The 21,644-nt window shown below is 52.9% G+C and overlaps 1 protein-coding gene and 1 long non-coding RNA gene across 3 annotated transcripts in view; one reads left to right on the top strand and one right to left on the bottom strand.

Moving 5' to 3' along the window:
- Positions 1–21,644, top strand: part of NKAIN1 (sodium/potassium transporting ATPase interacting 1) — a 49,379-nt gene that overhangs the window by 8,452 nt on the left and 19,283 nt on the right. Inside the window, exon 1 of one of the 2 annotated variants that reach the window (XM_037498874.2) lies at positions 437–499. The exons of the other annotated variant lie outside the window; for it this stretch is intronic. Within the exon in view, the coding sequence (XP_037354771.1) occupies positions 446–499 (54 nt within the window). The 5' untranslated portion in view covers positions 437–445. Of the gene's footprint in view, positions 1–436; positions 500–21,644 lie in introns of those variants that run through there. 2 annotated transcript variants of the gene reach the window in all.
- Positions 4,283–11,309, bottom strand: LOC119235484 (uncharacterized). The gene is made up of 5 exons (XR_005122848.2): positions 11,128–11,309; positions 10,059–10,248; positions 9,496–9,776; positions 5,360–5,529; positions 4,283–4,310 (listed from the first exon to the last, which is right to left on the bottom strand). It is a non-coding gene; the product is annotated as an uncharacterized LOC119235484 (long non-coding RNA).

Below are 21,644 nucleotides of genomic sequence, written 5' to 3'. Positions count from 1 at the left end.
GCTCCGCCCCACCCCGCCTTGCCCTCCCCTCCCTCCCTCTCGGCGGTGGCGGAGCCACGTGGTGGGGCAGGGAAGCCGCGGCCGCCGAGCGCCCGGGCGGCCGCCCCAGCTGGGCAGTGCTGCGCCGCGCTGCGCGGAGCTCGGTGCCCGCGCCCCCCGCTCCCCGCGCGCCGCCCCGGGGCAGGAGGCGCGCCTGGCGGCCGGCCGGCCAGACAAAGGAGGCGCGGCGCGGCGGAGCCGGCGCGCGGGCGGACGGACCATGGACTCGGAGCGCGGGCGGCCGGCCCCGGCCCTGGGGACCCGGCACTCCCGGGCCCGGCCCTAGGCGCCCGGCCCCGCTGCCCGGGGCGCCCCGCCGGGAGGACGCGGAGCCCGCGCGGTGCGGAGGCGGCGGCCGCGGAGCTAGAGGGGCGCGGCGGAGGACGGCCCGCGCGGCCCCGGAGCCATGGGCAAGTGCAGCGGGCGCTGCACCCTGGTCGCCTTCTGCTGCCTGCAGCTGGTGAGCGCCGCGCGCGGGCCGCCCGCGCAGGGTGGGGCGCGGCGGGGCGGGTCCGGGCGCGGGGTGCGGTGTCTCTGGGTGTGGGTCTGGCGCGAGTGCCCCGCTGCGGGCTGGTCTGGAGTCACGGAGCGGACGGGCGGAGCCTGCTCCCGCCGGCCGGGCTGTCTCTTTGTGTGCGCTCCTCGCCGCCGAGCCCGGCGCTCCCGGTCCCCGAGCGCGTCCTGTGCGCGCGTCCCCCGCCCGCCCGCTGCCTGGGGCCCCGCGCGCCCGGCCGGCCCTGGAGGAGCAGCCTCCTGTCGGGGTGCGCTGTGGGACCGGGGCTCGCTGGGCCGGGGTCGCGCTCCCTGCCCTGTGTGTTCCTCCGGCCGCTCGCTGGCGTGGGTCTGGGTCCGCCTCCGCCCGCGCGGGTGAGCGGTGTGCTTCGCGCAAAGTCTCCGCGCCCGCGGTGCCTCCCTGGTGTGCCTCTAGCTCTCTGGCCATGTCTGGTTCGTGTTCAGTGTGCGCTGGGATCTTAGACTCTAGGAGCGGTTCACGCCTCCTTTGTGCTGTTTCTGCCTTCCTTCACCCTCGTGACCGGGCAGGCCTGCAAGGGAGCGCCTCCTCCCCGGAGAGGGTCGCCCGAACTAGCAGGTCCCGTCCGCCCCCGCCCCCCGCTTTGACTCGGCCCACTGTGACCATGGGCGCTCCACAGCCATCAGTTCCAGCAGAGCGTCGGGGGTGGGGTCGGGCACCTCCGCCCGGGCAGGCACCCGAGGAGTGGGGTGCTTGGGTGCCCTGGGGAGAATGGGAGAATTTGAAAGCTGTGCTTAATCTCAGGCTAGGCAACCTGGTTATTGTCTCAGGGAAGCCAGTGGTGTGAATTGGGGACTGAAGGGGACCAGCTCTGCCCTCCAGTCAGGCCCTGGCAGGTGGACTTGGGAGGGTAGTTAAAGATTCCCTGCGGGAGTTCCTGCCCACCCTAGAGTTGAGGCCCAAACTTCAAAACTAGGGGGCTGGAAGCTGTGCTGCTCCTGCCCGCAGAGGCATGTGGGGGCCTCCATGGCACATCTGGGTCTGAGTGCGAGTTGGGGGGTGTCTGCACCTCAATAATCTGTACTCCATGATCTGAGTCACCTGCATCCATAGGCCCTCCTCCCTCATAGGTGGCCACCTTCGCAGAGTGGGGCCTTGGGGCTGGATATGGAGACTTTCTTTATTCATGTTGCTTCCCTCCTCTTGCAACAACAACCCCAAACCTGCTATCCCCAGACCCGCCTCTTGGATGTGGTAGAAACAGCTGGGGCTCTGAAGATGGATGCCCCACTCCCAGCTGTGGGATGCCAGCCACATGACTTCCCCTCACCCGGCCACCTTGGGCTGCCTATCTGTAAATTGCTCATCCTTGAGGGCTGCAAAGGGGATTAATTAAGATCAGGTAGAATGGAAACTCCAGAAGGGCAGAGATTATCTGTTTTGTTCCTTGCTAAATCCCCAGCAGCTGGAACAGTGCCTGGCACTCCATTAATATTTGTAAAATAGATGAATGAATCGGTTGTTTGGCAACTCCTGGCTCCGTGGAAACCCTCTTCTTTATCTACTTGGAGAAACATAAGATGCCAAGAAATGAGGAAACTTTTCAGAGGACTTTTTTTTTTCTATGTTAATTTTTTAATTGAACCTACTGTAAAAAATGAAACTATCAAATAAATAATCAAACAGAGCAGAAGATAAAGGTAAGTTCTTTCTTCTCTCTGCCCAGCTCCACACCCCAAAGGTAGGCACTGTTAGTAGCTTGCCCCTTATTTCTCTTGATGACGATGATGATAATGGTCAGTGCCGGGGAACGCTGACCTGGTGTGAGGTCCCTTGCAAGTGCTTGCCCATGTATTAATTCACTTAATCCTCCTAATGATCCTAGAAAGCAGCTTGCCCAAATTTTTAGTTAGAAGCCAGGCTTTGAATCCAGGCAACTGACCAGCACCCTCTGTTGCCTTCTTGATTGTGAAGTGAGTCATTTTGGTCCTGATAAGTCAGGGGTCCCTTGGGAGGTATTTACTGCTCTAGAGAGAGATGCAGGTGGCAGAGGTAGTCCCCCTGCCTCCCCCTCACCCCCCCCCATCACTCTCCCCAGCTCAGCTAAAGCCACCCTTCGGCCTGGAGGGTCTTTCCAGCGCTAGGGAGTCGGGCTAGGCAGCATCAGGCTGGGATTCTGATTCTCCTTCATGTTGGCTGGTGACTTTGGGCAGCTTGTGAGAATTACTACATGCGATACTTCCAGAAGGGACTTGAAAATTGGTCTCTTGGCTCTGTTGTTCCCTTGTCTGTCTGGACTGATTGCGGTGTGGGTCCCTTCAGCTGTCACTAACCCCCAGGAGTCCCGGCCGCCTGGCAGCTTCCATAATGTGCTCCTGAATGCTGGAATTTACCAGCCTGACACCAGCTCAGGGAGAAAGGAGCCTCAGTTTTCTCATCCATTGGAAAGAGGCAGACAAGGAAGAGGCTGCTATAGATGCCTCAGCTGAAAACTTTAGAAGAGGAACTGTGTCCTTTTTCTTTTTTGTGTATGGGTTAATCATTATAATAAAAAAAAAAAAAGCCAGTCTTGCACACTCTCCTGTAGTTGGGATAGATTTGCTTTCGGGGAGGGGACAGGGTGTGAGAGTGGGAGGAGCAGGTGGGAAACTGTACCGCTGAGGTGGGCAAGTGGAGGGACAAGGGTCTGGACAGACCCAGGTACGAGTCCTGGCTCTGTCACTTCCTAGGTGAATTAGGTGAATTGCTTACCTTTTCTGAGTCCCAGCTTTGTCATCTATTAAAGAGAGCTAAATAGTTCCCAGTTCTTAGGCTCATTGTGAGGATGAAACAGAGGAAACAAATTCAGCACAGAGCGAACACTCAGTAAAGTCTATCTTTTTGTTGTTATTATCTTAAAGATGTATACCATGACACATCCGGGCACCTCCCTGGACTCTTGCTGTGTGGGAAGCAGTGGGGAGGTGGGGCTTGAGAGGCAGGATGCCAGGAATTCAAGCTCAACTCTGCCACAGACATCTTGTGAGCTTGGGCGAGACTGTCCCCCTTATCAAACCTTGGCTTTTCCATCTGTAAAATGGGAAGTATCCTTAGGGTCCAGCCAATTCTGGGACTTTCGGGTAGAATCTGGACTGGCCTAGAGATTTCAGCATCTCTGGTCTGGTTCCATTCTGCAGACTGTCATAGGCCTCTTGCTTTCTCGCTTTCTACATGCTGTGTCGTCTTGACATCGTTAATGCTGTTCACTCTATAATTTTTATGTGTTTCCGTTTCCCTCTCCTGTCCAAACCCTGCCCTTCTTACTTGGTCCACCTCCTTCCTGAAACCTAACAGGCCACTCTCTTCTTCCTGTAAGAGGATGAACCGGGGAGATTTGCCCAAGGGAGTCATTATCAATTTCTTCATCATCATTGTTATCACTCCCATTTCTGGAGTCCTGTGCTAAGCACTTATATGCATTACCTCATTTAACCAAATGAGCTTACATATGTAAAGTGCTTGGCAAAGTGCCTGGTACATGTTAAACGATCTATAAACGTTAGCTCTTCTGCCTTTTTTATCCTTCCTGGTGTTCTCCCATGTAATGGGATAGGGGTTTTATTATCCCTTTTTTCAGATGCAGAGATTGAGGCCCAGAAAGGTGGTGTCTTGCCCACAATCGCAAAGTCAGTCAGTGGCAACCAGGACGCACACCCTCCTCTGCCTTCAGAGCCGCCCCCTGCGCGGTGCCACTCTGCTGCTCTTGCCTAAGCAGCGCTGACTTCAGACAGTCCTCTTTACTGAGATTCCGTTTTCTCATCTGATAACGAAAGTGATGTTTCAGTCGGATTGTGCACAGTGCTCGGTGAACCCCCTGTACCACCTACACTACGGTCAGCTGCTGCTGTGCCAGCTGCGTGACCTTGGGCACTGGCTTTTGCTCCACTGGGCCCTCCTTTCTTCGCTATCAAGAGAGTTAGCCCTACCTGCAGATAAAAGGGCTGACTCAAATGTCACACACATAGTAGGTACTCAGAAAAACGTTGATTGCCTTCTTTTCCTTTCTGGAAAGTGCTTTTGTTTTCTGGAAGGTGGTGGGTGAGGGGGGAAATATGTAGCTTCCTGCTGAGCTGCCAGTAATGGTGTGAAACATGGTCAACCTGATTGATGTCGTTATTAGTGATAGTGATGGTGAAGGCTGGGGGAGATGGGCTCCTGCGGGGCCTGTGCTCTCAAGCAGCTGCAGCTGCAGGCTCATAGCCTCCTGGGGAGGGTCTGGCTCTGCTCTGGGTGCTTCAGGTTCTTGGGCCTGGCTTCAGAGTCACAAGCACAATATTGGCCAGCTACTGACTCCTTTGGACATGGTGGGGGATGGCGTGGTCAACTCCTTTTGCAGATGGACAGACTGAGGTTAAACAGCCTGCAAGGCTCTCATGGGGTGAGCAGAGCAAGGTGGAATGGAGAAAGGGGCCTCCAGGAAGCTGTGAGGGGGTTGGTTCTGCTCCTTTGCATGGCAAGGGGGTGCTTTAACATCAGTGCCCCATCAAAGGCAGCTGCTCTAAGATCTGGCACAGCACTTAGGAGCCTTACCTTTGAGATCAGACATTGCTGTTTTGCTTTGCAACTTCCATAAAAGTCTCTTGCCCTCTCTGAGCCTGTGTTTCTCTCCTATAAAGTAGTCAGAACAACAACTTTTATCCTGTGGCACTTTGAGGCACTTCATGAGATGGTGTCCTGTAGGGCAAGCTGTTATTTGCCCTGAGACTTGGACAAATAGTTTCAACCCTTATCTCTGCCTGGATTTGAGATTTTAGCCTAGATGGTGGACATAGGCCTCCTAGTAACTCTTTGAGATAGGGATTTACTTACACCCATTTACTGGTGATGGCAGAGTGGGTCTCAGAAGGATGAAGTGATTTGAAGTCAAGGAAACCGAAGATACAGTCTAGGCCTCAGATGATGATCATAAGGAAAGGATTTGAGAATGATGATAAAATCTGGCCAACATGGTCAGCTGTCATCGCTGTAGTCGCTTCTCTCTAGATTCATGGAGAAATGGGTGATGGGAGAGCAGGCTGAGACCAGACAGGTGTGTTGGAAAGTTTGTTCAAAAATTACAAATAATAAATAAAAGTTTGTTCAGGACATGGGGTGCAGAGTTATGGGCGTGGGGCTGGCTTTGGTCCAGGGGAGCCCAATCCAAGCCCTTGACCTGGAAATGGAGAAGGATGGTGATTCTGAGGCTGAGGGAGAGCCCTGAGCAGCGAGACAGGCAACCTGAATCACATGGCTGCCTGTGGCAGGGTCTTCCAGAAGCTGCTATTTGCTGTGACTTTAATGGGTTGCCCTGGCCTACGTCCTCTGCCTCGCAAAGCAGCTGGCAAATCCAGAGATAGGGAGGTTGACTGCCAAGAGCTTGGGCTTTGGGGTCAGCCTGGGGGTTGAGTTTCATCTCAGAATCTTTGCAGCTGGGTGACCTTGAGGATACACTTAACCTCTCTGAGCTTTCACCTACACTTCTGTAAATCAGGATAATAATCATCGGCCTCAGAGCAGAGAGGTGTCCTTTGAGATAAAATATGCAGAGCAGGAACTCAGGAAGGTTGTGTTCTCAAAGACCCTGGAAATGAGACAGCAGGTTCTGGGAATCTGGATGCTGCTGATAGGAAATGGGACATACCCTTTCATACCCAGTGGGCGCCCCGGTAGAGCAGGGCTTGGCCTTGGCCTTCGCCTTACTGGGTCTTGATCTTCTCTTTAAGTTGGGATAATAGCTCCCACCTCGTGGAACTAGAGACCTGAGATAATGCAGGGACAGTTCTGGACACAGAGCCCAGTGCTCACTCAGAGGCAATCAGAGGGCAATGTTTGACCCTCTCCGCCCCTCTCTGTCAAGGTTGGACTCATCAGGGTTCTCCCTGGTGGTACAAGGGGTTAAGACGCAGCACTATGAAGGCCACTGCAGCATGAGTTCGATCCCCAGCCAGGGAGGTGACCCACCTGGTGCAGCAGACCTCTCCTGTCTCACCCGCTGCTCCCCTCAGCAGTGTTTTCAGTAAATCTGCCTGTTCTGCTCCCCACTCTGTCTCTGGTGAATCCTCTCACTCCCCACATCTCTGGCCTGCACCCCAGCTCTTGTATGCATAAATAAATCTTTTTAAAAAAAAAAAAAAAGATTGGACTCATCATCTCAAAAGACCCCTCAGCCTCTGGGTCCTCAGGGAGTTCACCTACCCCGGTGGAGGTCAGAGCTGCTGCCATAGTGGACCACGTTGCCCCAGGTAGCGGTGATTGATGGGGGTACCAGGCTCTGGGGAGGGGAGGACTCCACCTCCGGGCCCCCATGCAAGGCTTTAAGCCTGCATGTCCGGTTGTCAGGGACTCGGATGACCTCTTCTTTCTTCTGTCTGTTTTGTATGAATGTCCCTAGTGTCCCCATCCCAAACACCCAGATGATATATTTGGTTGTAAAATCAAGTCTCAGACTGTAGAATTGGGAAGTGTTCAGTCATCACTCCCCGCCCCCCAGCTCCCAGGTGAGCTTCCTGAGCTCCAGAAAGACTACTGTGGGTTCAGAAAGTAAGAATTGCCACCAGCTAACTCCCTTTGCCCAGAGTTACATTCACCAAATATTAGGAAGCACCCGGAAAGTGCTGGACACGATTCTAGGTCCTGAGTCACCTTGGGGTACAAAATAGGCCCTCAGCTGCAAGTCAGAATCCCAGAGTTCTGGTGTCACTTGCTGTGCAACCTGAGCTGACTCTGGGCCTCATTTTCTCCCATCCAAAACGTGTGTGTGTGAGTGTGTGTGTGTGTGTGTGTACTGACAATCGGGCGGTGGTGAGTCCCTGTCCCCAGCTTTGATGAGGAATGTCTATGTAGGTTGGGTGCCCACTTGAGTGCATGGTGGCTATAGGGACCTAGCCTCTGGGTACTGTGTGCTAGTTCCAGGTCCTAACCAGACAGCCAGTAGTACAAAATGAGATCTGTTATAAGGAGTAGAAATTGTGGACATTTCTTTTTTTCCTTCATTTTTTTAAAGCTTTATGCATACAAGAACTGGGGTACAGGCCAGAAGTTTGGGGGGTGAGAGGATTCACCAGAGACAGAGAGGGGAACAGAACAGGTGAGACAGGAGAGGTCTGCTGTGCCATGTGGGTAGCTCCCTGGCCAGGGATCAAACTCGTGCTGCAGAGGCTGCAGATAGCTTTATAGGCTGTGTCTTAACCCCTTGCGCCACCAGGGAGGCCCAACTGTAGACATTTTTGTGCGATAACTATGCCCCTTTGCCTTAAACACACTCCTTACCTCCAACCCCCATCCCAAGTCACAGAGTGTGACTGAGCCCTGGCACAGGAAGTGGGGAAAACGGGAGCCTAGTCTGTAGGCACTGCACCCCCATGTGTCCACTCTGGCTACCCCTTCCCCTAGAAGCCAGGCAACCCTGGGATTTCCTAGTTAGGAATGACTCCTAAGCCTCTTTTTTTTTGGTGGGGGGGGAGTAAATTCTGCAGCCCCAGCCTGAACCATAGATGTGGGTTTTCAATTACACAATTAAATGCACAATTAGGCATAATTACCAGTGCTCAGAGCCCGAGACTGCTCATAATAGGCGTGTAATCTACTGCAGCCTCTGTTTATACTACTCGGCGCGCTCCCTAATGATGCCAGGATGCCTTCACACTGCACCGTTGCCATGGAGATGAGCCCGCCACCACCACGCAGGGCTGACAAATGGTGTTCTGTCCGGGCCCCGGGGTTGTTTCTGAGGCCTCTGCAGCCAGGAGTAGAGGGGCCGTCCAGGTGGGCCAGGAAGGCAGGTCAACCCTCCCTGCCCTCTGACACCCTACTGGTTCAAGCATCCATGGAGACATGGGGGAGGACAGGGGAGGGCAACTTCAGCCCCCTTCCTGGCCAACCCCACCCTGCTGTCCCTGTCCTCAAGTCTTGAACAGGATGGCCCAGGTGCTGGGAAAGATCCATTCAAGTGGATGACTAGACAAGGGACCTTGCTTGCCACTGGCTCCCCATAGGCTGGCTGTGCCCTGAGCTGGCTCTGTGACCTTGGAGGAGTCCTTGCTCTTTCCCCGTATGTGAAGTGAGCCACGGGGTCACTGCAGGTGGCATAGCTTAATAGAGAAGGTTTGCTGAGTGCTTTTGCTTTACTGGAGTAGTCACGCCCACTACACCCCTTCACAGAGGGATGTCCCCATTTTGCAGGAGCAGAATTTAAGGCTACAGTGGTTCCATCAGGGGCATTGCTGGGGTGCAAACGTAGGCAGTGTGACTCCAGGCCCCCAGTCTTAACCTCTAACATGTGGCTTCACATATGCCATCTCGTGTCCCCCAGAATCCCCCTCACTGGAGCTGAGCGGTGGGCAGTTCTTATCCCCATCTCCTAGATGAGGGTTCTGAGGCTCAGAGAGCTGAAGTCCCTTACCCAGAGTCACACAGTGTGACGCGGCAGAGCAGGGGCTAGCTGATACCAGAGCCAGAATTCCCAACTTTGACTTCTTAGGGGAACTGATGGAAGGGTCAAAAGACTTCCTCCAATAAGCACATGCCAAGGATCCCCTTGTCTCCACTTGGCTTCTGCCCAGCTGCTGAGGCAGTGAGTCCCAGGATCCCTCGGACCCAGCACTTTGCTTTGACCTTGAAGGAAACCAGTCCATTCTTCCTCCCTCTGCCCACTCTGCCTTGGTCACTGGGAGCAGGGCCTGTTTTTATGCTTCTTTCCTCATCTCTCTGTAAATTCAGCACATAATTATAGACACCTGCTAGGTGCCAGCCCTTGGGGACCAGATGGATCAGACAGACAGAAGAAGCAAGGCTGGCGCTCCGAGGCTTCAAAGCCAGATGGGCCTGGACTCACATCTTGCCACGTGATGCAGGGTTTGGGGCCAGTGCTTGCCCTCTCTTGTCTTAGCGGCTTCATTTGTAGTTCAGGTACCGGCCTGTGCCTTGCAGCATGGTTGACAATATTAGCATTAACTACTGCCACTTACCAAATGCTTGCTGCGCGCGGACACTCGGCTAAGGCCATTACATGCCCCGCTGAAGGTTCGTGACGCCAAGTCTGTCATTCCCGTTCAGCAGATGAAGTGACTGAGGCGCAAGCGGCTCCAGGGTGGGCCTTGCGCGGGGCCTCAAAGCTGGTGAGTGGCAGAGCAGGTCAAGTCCGGAGCCCCTGCTCTTCCCCACCTGCTCTCCCTCCAGCATGGAGATGTGGGTGAGCTTCCTGCCACTTGGCCCTGAACATTTGGTGGGTTCTTCAGGAACGAGGCATCTGGAAGAAAGGGCAACCTGAAGCCACAGAGCCCTCAGCTCAGCCCAGGAGGAATCCCCACCCCCACCATCCCCCACCCCGCCAACACCCTCAAGTGTGGGTTTTCTAAGGAGGCTGTGGGACAGCCCCTTCACCTGCACACTCTACAGCCGGGGAAGCTAGGAGTTGCCCAGGACAACAAAGCAAGTCAGGGCAGAGTTGGGACTGGGACCCAAAGCCGATTTAGGACACCACTGCTCGTAACCTTCCTTTCAACACCTCTCCCTCCCCCAGCACACAGACCTTTGGAGAGACGTTGGGGCTGTGGATGTGTTTATGTGTGTGGATTCAAAACTGCACACAGCTGCACGCCCAAGCATTTGTGGGGCAGTCGCTGGCACGTAGAGATTTGTGGATCAATAAACATCCCTTCCCGCTTCCTCCCTCTTCATTTATTCATGAACTCTGAACTCCTTGGCTCCAGAGAAACTGCCTGGAAGAAAGCAATTAGAGCATAATTAGAACCACTCCTATTATCAGCTCTCAGCGGGAGGGAAAGTGGGGGCTGCCAGGGTGTGGGGGTGGCCCCGGGAGTTCCCCATAGCCCCCCACTCCTGCAGCTGCCCTTTCAGCTCCTGCTCATCCCATGGAGCCTCCCTGGAGTCCTGGGCACAGATCCTCCATGGGCAGGGAACAAGGACCTCATCCCTGGAGGCGTTCATGCGCTTGATAAGGCTGGGAAGGAGCGCTTTCTGCCTTGCATACTAAGTCAGGGGAGATGATTTCCAAGTCCCTTCCATGCTGAGCTTCTTGGGTGCTCCCTGCCAGGGACTGGGCCAGGCACTCAGGAAAATGAAGCCCAACATGGCTCCTGCTTTCTAGAAAACATTCCTGTATCAGCTGGTAGTGAATGAAGATTGCAAAGACAATAGGAAGTGTAAATTACCTGGAGGAAGCAATTTACCAGGCTGGGCTCCGTTCATTGCCAGATGATTAATAGTAATAACAGTCCCAGCTGGCAATGTTTAGGGAGTATTTCTGACCCCAGAGCCACTATTGTTCCCTACCACGTGTCCCACCAGTGGAGAGGCCACGCAGGAGTGGGTGGGCATCCTCCCTAAGGGACAGGAAGACTAGCTGCAGGGAGGTGCCAGGCCCCACGCTTCTCACTTCGATGCATTTCCTCACTGTATCTTGCGGGAATCCTAGAGGTAGGTACTGATGTTGTCTCCTGGGTGCAAGTAAGGAAACTGAGGCTTGAAAAGTGCCAAAGCCTGCCCAAGAGAACCCAGAGTTGCAGCAGGTACCACACCCTGAAACCTCCTACTTTGTGCTTTGCCAGGTTTGAGGGCGCGGCTTGCTCTCCCCTCACCTGCAAGCTAGGTCTGAGTGGTTCTGAGCTTCCTTGAAAAGCTGTTCCCTGTGTTCCGCATCTCATGTTCCACCTTCTCACCTCCTGTGCCAACTGAGAGGGGGCAGGAGAGCCCTTCCCTGCTCTGGGTCACTGCTCCTAAACCAGCTGTGGCAGAGGAAGGAGCGCCTGGCGGCTGAGGGTCAGCCCTCTTGAGAAGGTCACCATGGATACAGAAGCCCAGCTGTCGCCAAGGAGACAGCCCCCAGCCCTTAGCCCGTGGCCAGGAGGGTGTGGCTTCTTTGGGAGGAAACTGCCACCTGGGGCCCAAATGGACTTAGAAGAGCCCGATGAGTTGGATGTGGTCAGGGGAGGACTTAGATCTGGGGGATCCGTGGGACTCCTTCCTGGGAATGGGGGTGGGGACAGCCAGCCGCCTTCCTTTACTCTGTCTCACCTGAGGGGAGGTTGCCATGATAACCAGCCCCCCTTTCTTGACCCTCTTTTGGCCCCGCCCCTTCCCCGGGGTGACAGGCTCTGCCCAGCCTGGCTCCCTTTCCCTCTCACAGGTGAAGCTAGATTGTTCTGGCACACACAGCTGTCCAGCTGGGGGGCAGGGGGTCCACATGGGACTACATTTTAGTGAGGACCTTTCAGGAGCCCCTCACCAGTCTGCTGCAGTGATGGGATGAAGCTCAGCTCTCCCCGCTCCATTTACAGCCCGAGCAGGGCCCCTCACCGCCTTCAGGAGGCAGCCGGGTGAGGTGCTTCCAAACTTCAGCGTGCATCCCCATCACCTGGCGGACTCGTTGAAAGACAAACTTCTGGGTCACCCCCAGACAGGGGCCTGCGAATGTGCTTTTCTCACAAGTTCTAACGTGCTGCCACTGCTGTTCCAGGGACCACACGTTGGGAACGTTGGTCTAGGGAGTGGGACCCTGGGCTGCCCAGCGGCTCACCCTGACCCTCACCACTGGCAGGCTCCGAACCCCCGGCCACCGTGATGGGGACCCACCAGCTGCACCTCACACCTCACTGTCATGCATGTGCCGTTCCTGCCTCTGGAAGCCCTTCCCCGCCTCCACCCGCTTAAGGCCAGCCAACCCCTCCTTCCCTCTTCGGATCCGCTCGGCGCCGCGCCCCTGCCGCAGTGACACCTTCCTCTGGGCTCGGGCAGTACCTGGTCCCATCGCAGCTGGCACCTCGCTGTTGTAATCTGTTCCTATTTCCACATCAAATCCCTCATGAACTCTGTGAGGCCTGGCAAGCCGCCCAACCCTCAGAGCCTGGCACCGAGTCCGGCCCTCAGAAGGAGCGGGCAGTGCTTGAACGAACCCCACGAGCAGATGGGAAGCCCGTGTGAATAATCCCCAGCTTCCGCGCTGGCTCTGCGTGCCAGCTATCCACGGGTGCTCGCTCTGAACCAGGTGCTGTGCTGGGGACTCGCGGGGTGGCCGGAGCTCTGTCCACGTGGGTGCGGATGTTTTCATGGACCAAGTTGGGAAATGACCTACCCTGTCCAGGACGCAGTGGTGGAGGACCCCAGTGCTGGGAGCTGCTTAGGGATGTGATCTCTGCAGAACTGAGTGGTCTGCAAACAGGACACGAACCTCTTTGCAGGCCTTACTGCAGTGCTCCCCACTGCAGCCGACCAGCAGAGACTGTCGCCCCTGTTTTACAGATGAGCAGATGGGGCCCAAGCAGGGGCTAGCTGGGTCACACTCAGCAGGCACATGCAGACCTGGCACTTGCCTGGAGTTCCTGATGCTAACCGCCAAGCTGTCTGCACCCCCAAGGCTGCCCCTGGAGTTCAGACACCTCTGTGACCTGAGATGCTCCTTTGGGAGCATGTTGCACACGACAGGCCCGAGTCTCCTGTCCCATTGGTCCAGACACTTTCAGGACCTGCCAGGCTTCTGTGCATAGTGTGTGTGGCGAGTGTGTGCACCTCCAAACCCAAGGACAAAGGCCAGCGGCCAGGGTGGGGAGAGGCGGGTGTGGATGGTGCCTCCACACGTGTCTGGGGATGCATGGCTCCCCAGCACAGAGTGGGGATGCTAGCAGAGGCTGGGAGGCCATACTGCCTTCTAACACATCTCTCCTGAGTCAGAATTTAAATTCGCAGCCTGGACTCCCAGACCATTGTGTCTAGGTAAGAAGATAGAACATATTTTATTTAAGAGAGCTGGTTAGCTTACTTTGTAACTTAAATATTTAGACACACAGTACTATGTTGGTATTCTTACCTCCATCCTGAAGGCCCCCAGATGTTTAAGAAGGATCTGATCTGGACGTGGGGTACAGGCAGGGCGTCCCCAGGTGCCTGATCCACCTCAGGTGATGCCAGCTGTACCAGCCTGTCACTGCCTGTCTACTGGGCAGCAGCCCTAGGAGACATCTGAGCCGGCTGCTGTCCCCAAGCTGCCACGAGCTGTCATTCCCCAGATAGGCCACCAGGGACCCAGGGATCTTCCGCGGAAGTGACCGGCTGTCTGGGGCCCAGTCTGGGAGTCTCACCCTGGTTGTCAGCTGTCACAGGCTGACTAGTTGGCGGCCTGGGCCTGATGGGACTTGGTGGGGGCTGTGGAGGGCTGCTACCGCCAAATTCTTGATGTAAGAATTCAGCTCACCCGGCCGCACCAGCAGTGGTGAGATCTTGCTTCTGCTGCTCCCTGGGAGGCTGAGCTCAGGCGAGCTGCTCAGCCTTTCTGAGCTGAGTCTCTTTGTCTGTAAAACGGAGAGACTTCTACCTGCCTCTCAGGGGTGCGAGCGAAGTCAGCGAGAGACCCTCTCCCTGCAAGCACTCGGTGCAGCACTCCCTTAGTGCTTAGGGAGTGGCAGCGGTGGCCGGTGGGATGGTGATTTGGAGGGCAGCGGGTTGGTGAGGCAGTCAGGACTTTACTGAATGGGCCGCTCCTGGCAGAGAACCCTGGAATGCAGGAGCCAGGAGGTTCCCCAGAAACATCCCTCTACCCCCTCATGCAGATGGTACAGAGATCCGGGGAGGGTGTGGGGCCCATTGGTCCAGCCCACTCCTGGCATCAGGGCCCTTCACAGACACCTTGGGGAAGTGGGCTGATGCCATTTCTAGGAAAGAGTGCAGTTGGGTGCAGGATTCCAGGCAAAAATACCCTGAACAAAATAAGCTCTCCCAGGTGGGTGGAAGCAGTCGGCTCCTCTGCTCTGTCCTGGGCAGCTGTGGGCAAGACTCTGCACTAGAGCCATCCCTCATGGTCCAGAGGCTGCCAGGGAGCAGCTGATGGGGAGCAGTGGCAAAGGTGCCTGCCCACCCAGGAGGTGCTGCTAAGTATGTTGTGATGCCACAGGCATCCCCTAGAGTGGGGACCCATCCCTCTGATAACAGGCATTCTTCATGTTGGGGGGGGCAGAGAGGAGATGCCGGTCCCTCTCCCACAGCCACCTCCCTGGAAGTCTGAGCTCTTTTTCGTGTGTGTGAGTATAAGTCACATACCACAAAATTCACCATTTTAAAGTGCACAATTCAGCGGTGTTAGTATGTTCACAGAATTGTGCAGCCGTCACCACTGTTTCACTCCAGAACATTTTTATCAGCTCGCTCCTCTGGAAAATGGGGGCAGCGCTCTGCCAGCATCTCCTCCGTGACTCCCAGCTCGTGGGCTCTGGGACCAGAGGACGTAGGTCAAATCTTTTTCAGCCATGTGACCTCGGGCCAGTTTCTCCTTTATGCTTCCGTTTTCCCATGTGCAAAGCAACGGTGCTTAGTTTCTACCTGGCATGTTTCTGTGAGGATTAAGTGAGTCAGAGCTAAACGTGCAAGAGAGCTTGGCATACGTGCGTGCTAGCGGTTATTATCTCTTTGTGTCATTCTGGGCATAAATGAAATGCCACCTGTGAGTGCCATGCCCAGCATATGCATAGAGTCAGCACCTAAGAACCAGGCTTCCCTTTCCTTCCTCCCTTGAGTCTGAGCCCTGGAGATCTGGGCGCCATCCCTAGGAGGTGCCCTACCCCCCACCCCTTGCTCCACGTGCAGACACCAGCACCTCTTCCCCCAACAGGTCTGCCTGCAGCCTTTGGCCCAGGGCCAGGAAATGATTGCAGGAGGCTGCTCCACTCTGCCAGCAACTCTGCTCTCCCTTTTAATCTTCCCAGCCAGCCTGGGGGGGCGGGGGTGGGTCGGGGGTGAGGAGGAGAAAGTCTCTGGGGGTGCTGCTAATATCTATTAAGAACTGAGCCTGGGAGAGTGAGTCCCAGGTGGCTTTGCCACATACTGCTTTGCCCCCTCCAGCGCTGACTTCTCAGGCTGTACCCCTCCATAGAACAAGAGTAAGGACCCAGCCCTCTGATCACGAGGCCTACACAGGACGGCGCCCACAAAGCACTTGGCACAAAGGTTGGCACCCACCCAACCAAGTAAGTGTGTGCAAGATCTAGCCTCCGTATTAATGCTAGCGTTAAAGTTCAGAGACAGCATTTGAAGGGAAACACCATCACCCAGTCGCCTCACGGCACCCCTCGGGACCGGTCCCTCCTCACTGTCTTGGCTCTCACAGACACCAAATGACCCCTCTCAAGGTCTTCTCTTGAGCCAGAACAGAGAACCCTTCTCTGTAGAACTGGTGGGGGACAGAGATAGAGGGGATCGTTCATTCCTTTGTGTGACAGGTGAATGAGAGCAGAACTATACAAACACGCAGACCTAGCCTGGGGAGCGCCAGGGCAGTGCAGGGGGAGGGGCCTGGGCTGGCGCACCCCCTCGGCTCTTTACCTCAGTGCCTTCTGTCCAGCGGGGCTAACAATCCCACATGACTGAGGGCTGCGTGAATCCCAGTCCCAGCTGGGAAAGGCTGTCTAGGTGTTGATGACTGTAATTCTCCACCGGAAGGAGAAGCAGGGAAGCTGGGATCCCCACCGGGACAGAGATGATGACGGGAGGGGGATCCTGAGCGCCCGGGGAGGGGTTCTGTGCCCACCACTGTTGCTAGGCAGCTTCCCACCTGGTCTTTACTCAGGAGGTGAAATCAGAAATGATTGTTTTGCTGTTGCCATGGCAGCAAGGCTGGTCTTCGTCCGTGTTTCCATCTGGGAGCATCCAGAAGGGAGAGGTCCCTGCGTAAGTCAGGGAACTGTATTTTTCCCTCCTCTGGCAGGTCATATGGAGAGTGGCCCAGCCAGGAGAAACAACCTCCCAGCTCCTCCCAGTTACTGACTGGGGGCACTTGACCCCCACGGTAGGTGCCTGATACCTGCAGTCAAACGTCCGACCCTGGGAGGTGCTCAGAGGCTTGGTGCCCCCTCTCCAGCCCCTGCTCAGCCTCTGGCCCTGCCACCTTAGCACCCGACCAGGGGACACAACAGCCTTTCCAGCCCCTCCCACTGGTGCCCAGCTCCTTCTGGGTCCTCCTGCTCCAGCCACCGGAGTCTTTCTAGAGCCTTCTACTAGCCAAGCCTCCTCTCCTCTCGCCACACCGTTTTTGCGTTTCCCTTTGTTGACCCTCTTCCCCCTCCTTACCTTGCAAATCCCTCTTGCTTCATTTTTGGCACCTCTCCTTCACGTGGAGGTGTGGTGGTGGGGTAGAGGAGAAGATGCCGATCCCTCTCCCACTACCCCAATGAACGTACACTCCATCTCCCTTCAAGTCTGAGGTCTTTTTTTTTTTTAGAGAGTATAATTCACATACCACAAAATTCACCATTTTAAAGTGCACAATTCAGCAGTTTTAGTATGTTCACAGAATTGTGCAGCCGTCACCACTGTTTAACTCCAGAACATATTTATCACCCCAAAAAGAAACCACAAACCCATTAGTGATCACTCCCCATTTCCCTCAACCCCACTGAGCTTTCTGGCTCCGCCTTCACCTTACCTGGACAGTTCATGTATTACGTGGTCCTCGGTGCCTGGCTTCTGGCACTTAGCATCATGTTTTCAAGGCTCACGTGTGAAGTAGCATGTGTTGGTACCTAGTCCTTTTTTTTAAGATTTATTTATTCATGCATACAAGAACTGGGGTACAGGCCAGAGTTGTGGGGGCAGGGGTGAGAGGATTCACCAGAGTCAGAGTAGGGAACAGGACAGGCAGAGTGACTGAAATACACTGCTGAGGGGAGCAGCGGGTGAGACAGGAGAGGTCTGCCGCACCTTATGGGTATCTCCCTGGCCGGCTGGGATCGAACCCATGCTGCAGAGGCTGCGGACAGCTTCACAGCGCTGTGCTCAACCCCCTGCACCACCAGGGAGGCCCCTGGTACCTAGTCCTTTTTATGGTTTAATGATATATTACAATGTGGCTAGAGTAGATTTGCTTGTCCGTTCATCAGCAGGTGGAGGTCTGGGTTGTTTTCAACCCAGATCCTGCTCCCTTCCATTCTTTGACTGCCTTCAATAATGCTGAGCTCAGTCTTGTACAAACTCCATGTGGATTTTGTCTTCAGTTCTCAGAAATATACCTGGGAATGGGCTTTCTGGGCCTCATGATAACTATATATTTTTTGAGGAACTGGCCTCTTGTTCTCCACTGGCTGCACCATTTTCGTTCCTACCAGGAGCTCCTAAGGCTTTCAGTTTCTCCACATCCTCATCAAGTCTAGTTGTTATCTCTCTTTTTTATTATAGTCATCCTGTGTGTGTAAAGTGTCACACTGAGGTTTTGATTTGCATTTCCCTAATGACCAGTGATGTTGAGCACCTTCATGTGCTGATGGGCCACTTTTATTCCTTCTTAGGGGACATTTCTATTCAAATCCTTTGCCCAGTTTTTTTAATTGGGTCATTTGTCTTATTGTTCAATGATAGGAATTCTTTATGTTTTCTGGATTCTAGACCCTTTTGCAAAACATTTGCAAATTTTTCTCCCATTTTGTAGATTGACTTTTCAAATATCTTTTTTTAATGTCTTTATTTTATATATTTTTTACATCATTTTTCATTTTTGCACAATGTATGCATTTTCATCTTAGTTATAGTGCCCATACAATTCCTACCACCCTTGTTTTGATCCTGCTCCCTTCTCTCCCCACTTCCCCCATAGTGTGTCTCTGGTTTATAGTTGCTTGTTGATTATGATTTTCACTTATTATAATTAGTCTTTTTTCCTGGTCCCTTAGTTAGGTTTTCTAAATTCCTGCTATGAGTGAGACCATCTGGTATTTTTCTTTTTCTTTCTGGCTTATTTCACTGAGCATGATCCCTTCCAGCTCCATCCATGTTGCTGCAAATTGCATGAGTTTATCTTTTTTTTTTTTTTTTTTGAGTTTATCTTTTTTGAATGTGGAGTCATATTCCATGGTGTATATGTACCACATCTTTTGATGTTCAAAAGATTTTGATGTTAATGCCATACCGTTTATCTAGTTTTTCTTTGGCTGCTTGTGCTAAGGTTTACACCTATGGTTCCTTCTAAGCGTTGCAGTTTTAGCTCTTACATTTAGTTCTGTAATCCATTGTCAGTTAGTTTTTGTAATTGGTGTGAGGTAGGAGTTCCAACTTCATTCATTTGCATACGGATATCTAGCTGTCCTAGACCATTTATTGAAAAGACTGGTCTTCCCATTGAATGGTCTTGGTACCCTTGTTGAAAACCAACTGACCATAAGTAAATGGATAAATTTTTTTGACTCTCAATTCTATTCCATTGATCTACATCTCTAATCTTATATCAGTACCACACTGTCTTGATTACTGTCGTGTTGTTGCGAGTTTTGAAATCCAGAAGTATAAGTTCTCCAACTTTATTCTTTTTTCTAAATTATTTTGTCTCTTCTGGGTGCATTGGATTGCCATATGAATTTAGGACCAACTTATCCTTTCTGAAAAAAAAAAAAGGAGTTAGAATTTTGCCAGAGATTTCATTGAATCTATAGATCGATTTAGATGTATTACAATATTAATAATATTAAGAGTTACAACTCATGGACACTGGATAGCTTTCCACTTATTTAGCTCTTTAATATCTTTCAACAAATATTTTGTAGTTCTCAGATTATGCATCTTGCATCTCCTTGGTTAAATTTATACTAAAGAATTAATTCTTTTTAATGCTACTGTAAATGGAATTGTTTTCTTCATTCAATTTTGGATAGTTTATTGCTGGTATGCAGAAATACAACTGATTTTTGTATATTGATCTTGGAGCTTGCAAACTTGCTGGTATAATTTAGTAGCTCTAAGTTTTTGTGGATTCTTTAGGACTTTCTATATACCAGGTCTTATCACCTGCAAACAAGAACAGTATTGCTTCACCTTTTCCCATCCAGATGCCGTTGACTTCTTTTTTTTTTTTCTTTCTCCACAATTATCATGGGTAGACCATTTAGTACAATGCTGAATAGAAGTGAGAACAGATATTCTTGTCTTGTTCCCGATCTTGGGGGAACACTTTCAGTCTCTCCCTATTAAGTATGATGGGAGCTGTAGGTTTTTCATAGATGCCTCTTACCAGGGTGAGGAAGTTCCCTTCTGTTCCCATGTTGTTGATTGTTAATATCACAAAAAGGGCTGTATTTGCTTGTGCTTTTGCTTGCTTCTATATCTCTAATATCCAGTATTGTCACTGACATCAATAGAGACTTACTGGCTGAACAAAAAAGCTGAGGATTGAAAGGTCTAATAAGGGCCTCCCCTGGTGACTCAGCGGTTGAGCGCCGGGCTGTGAAGCTGCCTGCAGCCTCAGCAGTGCCAGTTTGATCCCCAGCCACCGGCGAGGGTCCCACATGGCGCAACAGACCTCTCCTGTGGCGCCCACTGCTCCCCTCAGCAATGTATTTCCTCAGTCTGCCTGTTCTGTTCCCCACTCTGGCTTTGGTGAATTCTCTCACCCTCCCACGCTTCTGACTGTACCCAGTGCTTGTATAAATAAATAAATAAATCTTTTTTTTTTTTTTTTTTTTTTGAAAAAAAAAAAAAGGTCTAATAAAGGTGATGAAGCCCGGTCCTTTCAGGGTCCTTCCGATGACTCCAGCTGTCCATTTTCCTGACTTCAGGCTTACCCTGGCCTCATCTGCTCTTGGGTTCTAGAATGAATTATCCCCATTTCAGATGAGGACACGGGTTCAGCTTTGCTGAGCTGCCTGTGGGTAAATGGTGGCTATAGGGTTTGCACCCAGTCCTGCTGGCTTCTCAGATGGTAGTTCCTGTACCTACTGCCAGGTTGGGGTGAGGAGGACACAAAGCCATGGATGAAGATATCGAGCATCTCTGCAGAGCATCGTTTCTATTTTGATCGGGGGGATATGAATTAAGGAGGAGGCTCTGTTTCAGAGTAGGATGCTGGATGCGTATTCTTTTTTTTTTTTTTTTTTTTTTTTTTTTTATAGAGGCATGTTTTTTTTTTATTTATTTATTTATTATATTTGTTTGTTTTGTTTATACATGCACTGGGTACAGTCAGAAGCGCGGGAGGGTGAGAGAATTCACCAGAGCCAGAGCGGGGAGCAGAGCAGGCAGAAGGGCTGAAGTACACTGCTGAGGGGAGCAGCGGGCGGCAGGAGAGGTCTGCGCGCCATGTGGGATCCTCCTCCGGTGGCCGGGGAGCAGCCGGGGATCGAACCGGCGCCGCAGAGGCCGCGGGCAGCTTCGCAACCCAGCGCTCAACCGCTGCGCCACCGGGGAGGCCCAGGATGCGTATTCTTTTAATATAAAACACACCCAGGAGATTCCTCTTGCAGTCAACTCCCTGGAGATGGACTTTGCTGTTGAGGGTGCTTGGTGGGGAAGAAGCGGGTCCAGGTGTTGCAGGGCTACTTCTCTTGGCCCTACTGGAACAGGAGGTGAGAGGGGAGAGCATGATGGTTCTCAGATGGCAATCATCCCATGGGATCCACCCTCCCCCACCTGGGAGGTCCAGAGGGTAGGAATTTCATTCCCATTTTGCTGATGAGGAAACTGAGGCCCTAAAATGTCAAATGATTGCCCAAGGTCTTGACATTATAATTCTCAGAGTCAGACAGGATATAAACTCACACAAGAGTCCACTAAGGAAAAGCCAAAGTCCAGGGGAGACACGGACAATCGAAGTTTTTTTTTTGTAGGGAGGGAGGCATCTTATCTGGTGTTTGTGGGAGTGACTCTGCTACTGGCCAGGGCTGCTCACCTGCAAAGGCCAGCTTGGCCAGGCCAGCATGGAGGGAACGTCAGGTCAGACAGAGGGAGCTTTTTGAGGGAGCCCTGCAGCCCAGCAAACAGTCCACCATCCAGGGGGCCCGCACTCCAGGGGTGCTGTGGAGACAGGCAGGCTGTGCTGCTTGGGGAGATCACAAAAGGCCTACAGGAAGGAGTCTTTATGTTTCCTCTGCTTAGCAAGGATGAAAGTCCTCCAGAAAGAATGAAAGACACCAGTAAATCAGCAATGAGAAAACTTCTTGGGGACAGAGCTAAATCAGAAGCAGAAGCAGGATTGACTCAGAAGAGATGAGAGAATAGCCTTTATTCGAGCTCCCTCTCTACCATAGCCATGCTCCGGAAGGTCAGTTGGCTTCTTTTCCTTTTTATAGGTAAGGAAACTGGAGCCAGGGGCTTTGGACATTTACTGGAGGTCACACCGCTAAAAGATGATGGA

The sequence above is a fragment of the Talpa occidentalis genome, unplaced genomic scaffold (genome assembly GCF_014898055.3).
Source record: "Talpa occidentalis isolate TD23 unplaced genomic scaffold, MPIMG_talOcc4v2.1 talOcc4.9, whole genome shotgun sequence".
NCBI lineage: Eukaryota > Metazoa > Chordata > Mammalia > Eulipotyphla > Talpidae > Talpa > Talpa occidentalis.
Note: the sequence above shows the minus strand (reverse complement) of the source record. Positions and strands in the feature narration are given on the sequence as shown.